General features: G+C 38.0%; 1 protein-coding gene across 1 annotated transcript in view; it reads left to right on the top strand.

Moving 5' to 3' along the window:
• Positions 1-12,286, top strand: part of PPM1H (protein phosphatase, Mg2+/Mn2+ dependent 1H) — a 318,199-nt gene that overhangs the window by 284,562 nt on the left and 21,351 nt on the right. Inside the window, 1 exon segment of the mRNA XM_074226229.1 lies at positions 9,703-9,854. Coding sequence (XP_074082330.1) covers positions 9,703-9,854 — 152 coding nt within the window.

Here is a 12,286-nt window from a genome sequence, read left to right on the forward strand (position 1 = left end):
ATATTTTACATCTACATAGCTGTAGATCTGCCCCCATTAGAATATGAACTGCCTACTGGCATGTACCATGTTTTTTAGCTTTTCTTTATATGCCTATTGCTTTAACACAGTGCAAAGCCAAGACTTCATTAATGATTCTTGGCTGATTCAGTGTTGTTTATTGCTTTCATCACAGCTCAGAGACCCTTCACATCATTGTTTGCTTCATGGAAATGACTCCCCAAGCTCTTCTCTTTTCATTCTTTGTCAGTTTGTTTAAATCTTCTCATGTTTCTCTGAATTGGTATAATTCATTTTTTTATGGAGCCATATTAGACCACCCCCACACTGGGGATTGGTTGGGGGCTTGTTGGCCTTCCTGCTCAAAGGGACCAAAATGGCATCATCATGTGGTGGGGTGCAGGGTGGCCAACTGTGGCTGATCAGATCAATACTAGCTCTCCTATATGTAGTACACAATAGTCTGAGTGGACCTTGGAGTAGAGATGACTCTAAATTTGCTTGAGAGCTAGGGAGACCTGTCCTACATGCAGTCCTGGATCTTATCCTCTGCAAAGATTTTTTTTTTCCAATTTCCCCTCCAATTAACATTTTCCCTTCCCAATTCTAACTACATTGATTTTGTCTTATACAGGAACTTTCCAATTATATGCAATCAAAATTGATCAGTTTATCTTCTGTGGTTCTTTCTATACCATGTTTGACCAAAAACTATTCCTCTCTCTCCAATTGTGAAAAGTATCTCCTTTCTTGCTCTTATTTAAGTGTGATCTATATTTACAATTAATTTTTATATTTTATTCTTTATGCTCTTATTTAAATATAATTTACATTTAATTTTTATATTTCATATTTAAATGTAATTTATATTATATCTGATTTTTATAATTTATATTTATTCTTTCATTTAAATGTAACTTATATTTACATTTAATTTTATATTTATGCTCTTATTTAAATGATTTGTTTTTACATGTTTATTTCTATATTTTATGTGTATGATCTTATTTAAATATAATCTATATTTTCATTTAATTTTTACATTTTATATCTACATTTAAATCTGCACATTTTATATGTAGGTCAAGTCTCCATCTGTAGCTTATTGTGGAGTATGGTGTGAGATAGTAATCTAAATGTAATTGGACCGCTTTTCAGTTTTTTCAGTCCTTACTGAGTGCTAGGCCTAGAATCAGGAAGACATGAGTTTAAACCCAGCCTCTTACCGTCTTTATGACCCAGTCAAGTTACTTACCTACTATCTCCCTCAGTTTCCTCAACTGTAAAATGAAGATAATAATAGCACTGACCTCTTGGAGTTTTTGTAAGAATCAAATGGATGATATTTATAAAGTGAATAGGTTAATTAATATTTCCTTATTTTCTTTTATATTTTATTGACAGAATTCATTTATAAGCAGTTCATATCTCTGCATTTATTTAGGTTGACTCATTTCTGCAAAGGTTGTTTAGTTGTTGTTTATTCAGTTATTTTTCAGTTGTATCTGGCTTTGTGAGTCCATTTGGGGTTTTCTTGTCGTAGATAGTGGAGTATTTTTGCCTTTTCTTTCTCCAGATCATTTATGAGTGAGGAAACTGAGGCAAACAGGGGATAATCGGCTTGCCTACAACCACATAGCTAATAAGTATGAGAGGTCAGATTTGAACTGGAGAGGATGTCAATGAGTGTCTTCCTGACTTCAGGCCCACCCTACTCTCCACCATGCCTCCCTGCACTAGACAGTTAGGACCTGAATTCAGATTTGACCTCAGACACTTGCTGCTTACTAGCTGTGTGACCTTGGGCAAGTCACTTAACCTTCATTGTTTCACACCCAGGGCCATCTCCAGTCATCCTGATCCACATCTGGTCACTGGACCCAAATGGCTCTGGAGGAGAAAGTGAGACTGGGGACTTAGCACAGCCCCCTCACTCAAATCCAGGCATCACCTCCCTGATGTGGTGACCTTCTGAAGCAGCTGCATAAAAATTATTTCATAGTTCTAGTCATAGAGTTTCTGAATATGTCTTGGTGTAGGTACTCCCAAATATTTTCTACATTCTTTAGTTATTTTGAATGAAATTTCATATTTTCTTTCTTCCTTCTGTATATTGTGCAGAAAAAAAACCAGCCATTTATGTGGGGTTCTTTTATCCTGCCACTTTGCTATGATTACTTTCCCAATTTTTAGTTGAAACTGTACAATTCTCTTAGAGCATCATATCATCCACAAAAAAAGTGATAATGTCATTTCTTCTTTGTTCTTATGGTTGCTTCTTATCTTATTGCTATAGTTAGCATTTCTTGAACTATATCACATAATAATGGTGATAATGTATAACCTTCTATCCCTGATTTTATTGGAAAGGCCACTATGATTTCTCCACCATATATAATGCTAACTCTTGACTTCTGGATAATGTTTATCATATTAAGGAAAGATCCTTATTCTGATGCTTTTTAATGTTTTTCAAAGAAATATCTGTTGTAGTTTGTCAACAAACTTTAAAAACAAAAAAACTGGGCATAATTCTCCCAAAATTCTTCTCTTTCTCTCCTCCCCCCCCCCCATTTTTTGTAATTGAGAAATTTTCCTAAGGCTTGCACTGGCTTGCTGGCAAGTTGCTTACAGAGTCCTGAGGATGTCTTTCTGAATCTATCCTCAGTTCATGATGCAGATAGAAACTCCCCACCCCCATCACAGTCTATAAGATGTCATTAGAGAGCTGATGAGAAGTCCAAATCTTCTGACCCCCAACTTCACAAAATCATAAATTGATGTAGGTGTTAGGGTTGTGGAGGAGAATAGTCTACTCTCTTCTCCTCACTCTACCCTCCTTCACCCAGACCTTTTCCCCTCAGGGGTTTTGTTAAAACAGTTCTCTAAATAGCCAGATATACAATTTACTGGGTTCCAAAAATGGCCTTCTAATTTATAGAAGTTCCACAAGGTTACTAGCTTTATGGCTTCGAGTTGTTCCCACCTGAGAAAATTATAGCAGGGATTAGAATACTTTCTCAATTACTCTATGGAGTGATAGACTCCTTCCTAGGTGTAGTGGATTGACTTCTAGTGCTAATTGATACCTCTCCACAGAAACAAGAAGTTCAGAAGGGGTGTAGATTTTGGAGAGAAGCAAAAAAGAATGAAATAATTGTGTGATGTTCAAGTAAGTAGTTGGGGCTGCAGGAAGAAGGAAAGCAGATCTAATTTCTATCCTGCTTTTAGACAACTGAACGCAGAGGAGGCCTGAATTAAGGAAGTCTCGTTCTAATATAGTAAGTGCTAAGAAGATAAGCAGTGAGGAGTATTGGTTGAGTATGTGAAGAATTTAGGAATGGGCAGCAGCTGTAAGGGGCTCCAGAGAAGCATCAGAGACCAAGCAAATGGGAAAATTGATGACTTGTCTTTCAAAGTTGCCATTAAGATGCAGGTGTCAGCTAGAAGAGGACAAACTGCTTAAACACAAGCCTAAAATAGCCCAAGTAAGCAACGAGCATATATGAGAGATTTGCTAAACTAGCAGCCTGAAGCTGTTGGGTCGATCTTCTTCACATCGCTGTGTGCACAGGATGCCGAGACTTGGATCAGAACATCTACTTAAATGGCCAACACCAAGAACACTAACCAGTATTACATGGCTTCTTCATGGCAAATTATTGGAACTTCTTACTGTTCCCTTTCTACCGCTCTTCAACACTGTCTGAAATTATGCAAAGAAAAGGTGTCATTCTGACTTTGACTTCAGCTAAGACAATAGGCAGCATGGTGAGTGGATGAAGAGCAGGGTCCAGACAAGTTTTAATCCTACCTCTGACCACTAGTGATTGTGTATGACCCGCCTCAATCCTACCCACTGGCCTCCCTAGTCTCCACCAAGACTTAGCTCAAATACCACTTTTTGTGGCATTTGTGGTATCCACCTTCCTGCCCCCTCCTCCTGCCCTCCTTTGGAAATTACTTCTCACTTACTCTGTGGGTGTGTAAATTACTTCTCACTCTGTGTGTAAATTCTTCTCATTTATTATGTGTATGTAAATCACCTCTCCTTTACTCTGTGTATGTCTGTGTGTGTGGTCTCCCCTATTAGAATGTAAGCACCCTGAGGGCAAGGGCTCAGTTTTTACTATTCTTTGCCTTCCAGTTTCCAGCTCATTGATGGCAATGAGTGAGCGCTTAATACTGGCTGGCTCAGTTTTCTAGGCAGCTCTCCAAGATTGTAAGTTGCAAAGTGTATAGGAAACTTCATTTAACAGAGGAAGGTTCCTCACCCAAGAGTTATAGGCATGAAATCACAGGACTAATTCTTAATCCTGTTTCTAAATAATAATAGTAATAACCATAAAAAGATAACACTTTTGTATTTAAGATTTGCAAAGTGGTTTCCAAATATCATCTGATATTCATGATATTCTTTTTTTTAATCTTTATTATCCCCACTTTATAGATGAGGAAACTGAAACTAAGAAAAGTTAGCTGATTTGCCCAGGATCACAGAACTAGTTAATTCTAAGGCAGCAGTTGAACTCAATCCTTCCTGTCTCCAGGACTAGAACTCTTTTACCCCAGCTAGTACCTGTGGTATCATTGGCCAGGCTGTATCTCAATAGAAATTATCCCCCAGGACAATGGCTACAAGTACTGTTATTCCAGGGCTCAGGGGTTCAGTGTCCTGGATTGTCACCATCAGGGTCCATGAGGTAATGACAGTGGGGGAGAAGGGGTTGATGGTTGTTCAGCTTGCTGGTGCATGGTGCCTCCTGTCTCTCTCTGGTGTTCCCCCTGCTTCAACTGGGTTGATTTGCATTGTGAGTTGGGGAGGGTGAGCTAGAAGTGAGACAGGTAGCCTGGGGGGATGCTGCCAGTCCCAGGATTCTTCACTCATTTTAAGAGAGAGGTGATACAGAATGAGATATTTATGGACATAGACAGTATGAAATCTGGCTGACTTGACTCTACATATTTGTTCTTACGGCTTTGTTTTTTCTTTTACTATTTTAAATTGATGAGGAGGTAGAATGGGAGAGAGAGAAAAAAATAAATGCTTATTAATTGAAAAATAAAATGAAAGAGAAAGATGAGATACAGACGACTGTCTTAGAGAATAATCTGTTTTCTCAAAAAGTATTTGACAAAAATGTCCTGCCTCAAAGGTAATGTAAAAGACTGAGCTGTGGAATTAGGGGAAAGTTGGCAAAGTCCTCTGGAAATTGGCTAAAGGATAGGAAATAAAGGGTAACCATAAAAAGCTAAAAGGAAGTTAATTGGGACGTGCCTAGGGGAATAGAGTTGGGACCAGCTTTTTATTATTTACATATAAATTACTTGGAGGATTGTAAGGAGAGCCTTCCACTATTTGGCCAATGAAGGGACATTCGATAGGTCCCACGTGGCAAAAAGGACAATGCAATTAGGGAAAGGATTTAATTTGTCAAAAGATTTAGCCTGAGAAGTGGTCCTCTCTGGAGCCTGAGAATGTAGGCTCCTGCTATTTCTTTAGAGGCCAGACCTCAGTTTTATTAGTGGCCTGGCGACAGACTGCAACAACCAATGACAACTCAAGACTTTGCTATCTTCTCTCTAAAGATGACTTGGAATTACACTTTGGTCTATGTTACTGGGGCACTTCAATATTGTTAAATTCAGGTGCTCTTAGTAACCCAGATGGAGATTGGCCTAGGAGGGGCTTTCCTGTTGAACTGTAACAATGAAATTGGCCGTTTCAACCCCTTGTCTATCTGAGCACTTAATTAACAATTAAGTTTTCCATCCTTACAATGCTCAGAGCATCAAAGAAACTTCCTGCTGGTATGTACTCATAGGAAGCAAACAGCATTTGCTGAAGAAAATTCATGGATGAAATAATAGTTGTGCTTGTATCATCAAGTACTTGGCTTGGCTAAATAGAATTGTGATATTTGGCTGATGCTGTCACTGGTATTCTTTAGGTGATGGATCAGACGTAAAGATCAGAATAACAGAATTGCAGAGTTGTAAGATAATTCAGTGAGCATGTAGGTCAATCTGTACATGATGGAATTCCCTACTAGGTAACATTTCCAATAGAATATCCAGCATTAAAGTTCCCAATGACTTTGGTTTAGATCCTTAATTCTCTGTTTACTTCATTATGAACTGGACCATTGGCCAGTTGTCCTGACCTGTGTCTTGCTACTGGACTCCCATGACTCTGGAAGTAAGAGTGAGGTTGATGACTTTTCCCAGCTCTGCCTCAATTAAATCCAGTTCACTTGCTAGTCAAAATATCACCTTCTGGTGTCATTGTTCCTTGGTGTTTGTCCATCATTCTCAAAGAAGACCTTGACATCAGGAAGATGATGTCATGACATGCAAATGATTTAAATTTAAGTCATTGGTCCTTTCTGAGAATGAAGGCAGAACAACAACCTCAACATGGATTCTTCAGAGTCCATTAAAAAGAAGTGGGATAACTGCTTTCATCTAACAGAAAGCAAATAGAGAAAACTTTTCTAGGGGAGTGAGTTCCTGCATCTTTGTAAATGTGTGGACCATGATTTTATTTCCCTTTACAATCTCCTATACAAAGTCTTTCTTAAGCTCTACTCTCTGTTCCTTCTTATTGCTCATCTCATGCCAAAAAATAACATTTTATTCACTTTTTATGTATTATTTTGTTTTTAACTATCTGGTGCATGTCCCTTTCTGCTTTCCTTCCACCCCCATAAACTCATTGAGGACAGTGACTATTTAGGTTTTCTAGCAGCACCTTCTCTGTTGGGTCTGATATGCAATGGGTACTTAATCTCTTACTGATCGGTTGAATCCCATTGCCCAGAATACTAACAGACCCTGAATATAATCATTTATTGACAGGCAACCATTAAGCATTTACTATGTGCCAGAACAACAAAGATGCTCTACTAAGCAATGGGAATACAAATCCAAGAAAAAAGTCAGCTCCCGACTTCAATGACCTTATATGCTAATAGGGGAAGAGAATATACAAAAGGGAGGGGAAGGCAACTTGAGGAATGCATCAATGGAAGATGGGAGTCTTTGTAATGGAAGGAGGCTTCAGGGTGAAGAACCTAGGGGTGCTGAAGGAGGATACAAGATGAAACAGCAGCTGAGGCATGGTAACAAAGTCCAGAAGAACAGAAGCAAAGTCAGGACAAGGGATTTGAATTTTCCTTAGACCAATACTTTTGTTAATAAGACTCAAATGGCAAGAGTTAAACCTTTACATTTTCCCAACAGTCTTATCCTCAAGAGTGACTTTTTTTAAAAAAAAAAGTTAGGTAGGTGTGATCATTTCTTAAAGATTTTTCTTGAGTCTTTTATAAGCACATTGTGGAGACCACAATGAACTGGAACATAGAAAGGGCTTTTTTAAAATAAATTTTATATATAACTTGTTTTTTCATCACCTACATTTTTCACTCTATCTCTTCCTCTTTACCCAGAACCATCCCTTATGCCGAAGTGTTAAAATGACAAATTATTAAAAAAATCAGCAAATCTAACCACACATCAAAAAAAGACTGATGATATGCAGTGTTCCATATCCACAGGCTCTCAGCTCTTCAAAGACAAAGGAATAGTAAATGGAGGATGAGGGGCAGTGGATGAGCTGAGGAGATGGCCTTGTCATATTATTTCTTTAGAGTCAAACTTGATCATAATTTCACATAATTCTACAGTATTATTTTATTGTTCTTTCCATTCACATTGTTTTAGTCATTATGTATATCCCCTGGAACTACTTATAGCATTTTATATTGAGTCATATAAGTTATTCATTGCTTTCTTGTAATCATTTCTGATAGCAAAATAATATTTCATTCCATTCATGTACCTCAACTTGTTTAGCCATTTGCCAAGTAATGGTCATCTATTTTGTTTCCAGTTCTTTCCTTCTCCAAAAAAGTGCTACTGTAAGTATTTTGATAAATATGGGGTTCCCTGCCCCCCATCCTTAGGGTATAAACCTAGCATTGTTGTCTAAGGATATGATCTTTTAGTTACTTTCTTCATATTGTTTTCCAGAATGGTTGGACCAGTTCAGAGCTCCACCAAAAATGTATGAGTGTACCAATCAAAGATTGCCAAGTGCCTTTTCTGTCTTAGCTCCTTTGAAGTCTCAGAGAACCTAGAAGGGTAGATCATATAGCTATTATTAGCCTCATTTTTCTTGATGAAAAAGCTGAGACTTAGGTAGGTTCAGTGATTTCCTTGAGGTGGTATTGCTGGTTTATGCTGCTAAGTGACAGTATTTCTTCTAGCCATTAGCTTATACTACTATTACAAAAGAGGGGTCCTGAGTAAGTCAGTATTTTGGTTAACTTCACCCCTCCCCATCCCTAACAAACAGAAGATGAATACACAAAATCGATTTACCATTACTTATGCTAACTAGTGGCAGTTAAAAAATTAGATTTCTGCTTCTAGATGCTAGCAAACTTTATTAATCAAATACATGCTAACAGTTTATATTATCTCTATTGGACAGTACAATCACTAATCTCCCTAGGATCAAGCCACAAAACCAATTTTCTCTGGCTTTCCAGTATATTTGTCTAATCTTGGTATTTAATAGCAAAACTCCCTTTCATCCCAGGCTTAGGCCATATGTGTGTCCCTTCAAGGTGGTTTCTTGACAAGTCAGCAAATCCTAGTCAGGTAATGAGCACTGCCCTCAAATGAGTGCCCTCAAGTGAACATAGAGAATACTTGGGTCTTAAAAGGAGGGAACCCAGGAACTGACCTGGGTCTCAATCCAAAGTCCTGCTGAGGGCTGGGGGGTCTCTGATGGGTTTCTTATACTAATAGCTAGGTTGTTAACTAGTTACCCCCAAATTCTGTTTGGTGGCCAATGATCTGCTTTGTAATAAATTTGATTGATGTTTGATGTTAGAAACTAATCATATAAACTAAAATTGTTTACCAAATTTTCCCATTGGTGGTCTATCCTATCTGGGGGTCTCGAGTTTAACAATTGTTTATGAACCACATGTGTTATTTATCAACCTTGCCACATGAATGCTTATCTTAATATTGAGAAGCAAATTATAAAAAAAAAACACCATGAAAATACTTCATCTTAAAATGGTGGCCAAATACACAATGTAGCCAGTTATGTCAGAATAACAAATTTAATCTCACTCCATTACTGATACATTACCATGTGTCCAACACTATGTTTTAAGCTTTTGAAAGAATTCCTTAAATTTGACAAAGTATACGATTTTCCTTGTAAAATTCTCAGGCACAACATTGTAAAATTGCCTTCATTTGTTAGCCAGTAATGGGTAGCTGTAGAGGAAGGGCAGTCATGGGTGGGTTGTGAACTGAAGAGAGAACCCACAATGATGAGATCACAAATCCATTTGAGTTGAGTGTCAGATAATATTTATCAAGCATACATCCTGAGCCAGTCCTGCTAAAGAATAAAATGAAAGCAAATGTTGGGCACAGTGCACTGGATTAAGTCATTTACACTGATTTATTTGCACAATTTTAGCCCTCTAAAGTTTTCACTTAATCCAGTAGAGTCTCTTAAAACTATTCTGCTAAGCAGGAGAGGGTATAATGGTGAAGCAAGTCTTTAGGAGAGCAAAGTGGTAAATGAGTTTCAGGGGTCACAAGAAGATGTATTCACAAGGTCCAAGGGTCCCTGCACATCCTCCATCATAATCCTGTCTTTCCTTATGGTTGCAGGTGAGAGTCTATGATCTCACGCAGTATGAGCATGGGGCCGATGACGTGCTCATTTTAGCCACAGATGGACTGTGGGATGTTTTAGTGAATGAAGAAGTGGCCGAAGCAATCACACAATTTCTTCCTAACTGTGATCCTGATGACCCCCACAGGTTTGTGTTTCTGGGTGATGGTTTCAAGGGTTGGTTGACTGGGAGTCCTGAGGGTAGCTCTTCAAAGATACTTTTTTTTTTAAATGTTAAAATAGCCTTTTAGGTCTTAGATATTCCTATTTACTCTAGAATATCCTACTATGCAGAAGATGCTTATACACCCAATTATAGACTGTGAGTTTATCATCTGAGGACCAGTTTAACTAAGTATATAAAGGCTTATTACCAGAGGGCTGGCCACCAGATTTCTTTTTCAGCCACATGACCTTAGCAAGACAGTGTTTTAAAGTGCCAAGGGAGTTGTTATATGCATTAATGGTAGGAGCACCCTCACCAACTAAATCTCAGATCCTTGAAATATTGAAGTAATAAAAATTGACATGGACAGTTAAACCTCATAACTCAGGAAGGAGATATCTCATCAGGGCCATTCCTCAAGCAGCTAAGAGAATGTCTTAAGATAAACCTAACATCTAGAAATAAAGTATTTATACCTTTTGGGGTCTATCAGGGGCATCTCTTATTCTGGGAGAGTTTTCACATTCTCATTGCCTACTAGTCAGAACACTAATAACTCATCCTTTTGCCTTTATCAACAGTGGTGGCTTGTACCACCCCTATGTTATCCTTATGATGGACTTGGTACTGTTTCTTTGAAATCACCTTTAGAACCTCAGTAAAAATTACCAAAAAAAGGAGTTGAACTTTGAATAATAGAAAAACCAGGGGAGGTCATAAAGAAGAGATAAATGTAGCATACCTCTTTCATAGCAGAGAGGTAACCAGAATTTATGTGGTATCTCCTCTTTGGCTACATCCTCAATTGCATCAAAAGGCAGCTATTCCAAATTCTGTCTGCCTTTCTAAGAGCTCGTGAGCCCCCACAGATAGTTTTATTTTCAGTAGTAGGCTAATTGACACAGTTAGTTCAAAATAAAAGTATTTACTGAAATGTTATACCATGAAAAATAATAGCAAAACCCATATACCTTCGGCTTATTTTCCTACAAATAAACAGAGACCCTCGCAGAGTAGTGGAGAGGCACACCCTTAAGGAACACTTGGATCCAATGCAAACAACACCTTCAGTGCTTTGGAGACCCAAGGCAGTGTAAACTCACACAGCACATGTTTCGACTGTATAAGTCACTCAGCTGGCCTCCCCAACCTTCCCTCTGAATCTTAACACCCTTCTCCCAGAACTAATCTTGGCCAGTTCACTGGACTCTTCTCCACCTGGTGGGGGACAGAAAGAAATGCCCTCCCTTACCTTCTGGGACTCTGGAGTGTTTCTCAGAGCTTGATATCTCAACTGAATCTTTAGAAAGATTTGGCAATAGTATTCCAAGAAGGTGAATAGACTTCATCAGACTACTGGTAAGAAGTCTGTGACACAAAAATTCCCCTTTCTAAGGGAATAATAAACTGTAAACTTTACACTTTCCTTAAGAATTTAAAACCAACCTACCACTTAACATTTTAAAATTTCATCAATGAGCAAAGGAAACTTAATAAATTCAAGGATTCTTTTATCAGTTCCTATCCCCATAAACTAGTGGACAAGGTCTCTGAATCAGAAGTTTTGGCTTTAATTGTTTTTTGTTACAAGAAAGTTTTTTGAGGGAAGGGGGTAGGTGATCACTGATAGAGACAAAAATCATCAACAAATTTTTTAACTCATACTAAAATGGCAAAAATGGCATATGAAATCTAACATTGGTGAAGCTAGGGAGATATAGGTAGTCTATGCATTGCCGGTAGGGGTGTAGATGTGTAAATCTTTTCAAGAACAGTATGGCAGGATATCAAAACTGAGCTTACATTTTGACCTGATGATTTTATCACTAAGACTTTATTTTTAAAAAGGAAAAAAAAAACCCACTTGTACAAAAATATTCTTCTCTGTTCTATTCTTTTTTTTTAGGTTTTTGCAAGGCAAATGGGGTTAAGTGGCCACACAGCTAGGTAATTATTAAGTGTCTAAACTGGATTTGAACCCAGGTACTCCTGACTCCAGGGCCAGTGCTTTATCCACTGCGCCACCTAGCCACCCCGTTCTGTTCTTAATAGTAAAATCAGGAAACTCTAAATTCAAATCCTACCTCAGACACTTAGTAGCTATGTGACTCCAGGCAATTTACTTAATCTGAATATACCTCAGTTTCCTTATTTGTAAAATGAGGAGCTGGAGTTAGTGAACTCAGATTCCTTCCAGTTCTAAACCTATGTTCATGTGAACTAACGTGTCCCTAACAGTGGAAAGTACAAAAAAAAAAAAAAGGCATGATATATTACTGTAATCTAATATTATTGTCCAGAGCAAAATTATAAGTGTGCAGCATTTAAGAAAACATGGAAAAACCCAAGCAAAGCATGAACAGAGATATGTCCACGTGGACTGCAACTCTATTTACGTGGAAAAAAAACTCTTT

Source organism: Macrotis lagotis, chromosome 2 (assembly GCF_037893015.1).
Source record: "Macrotis lagotis isolate mMagLag1 chromosome 2, bilby.v1.9.chrom.fasta, whole genome shotgun sequence".
Lineage (NCBI taxonomy): Eukaryota > Metazoa > Chordata > Mammalia > Peramelemorphia > Peramelidae > Macrotis > Macrotis lagotis.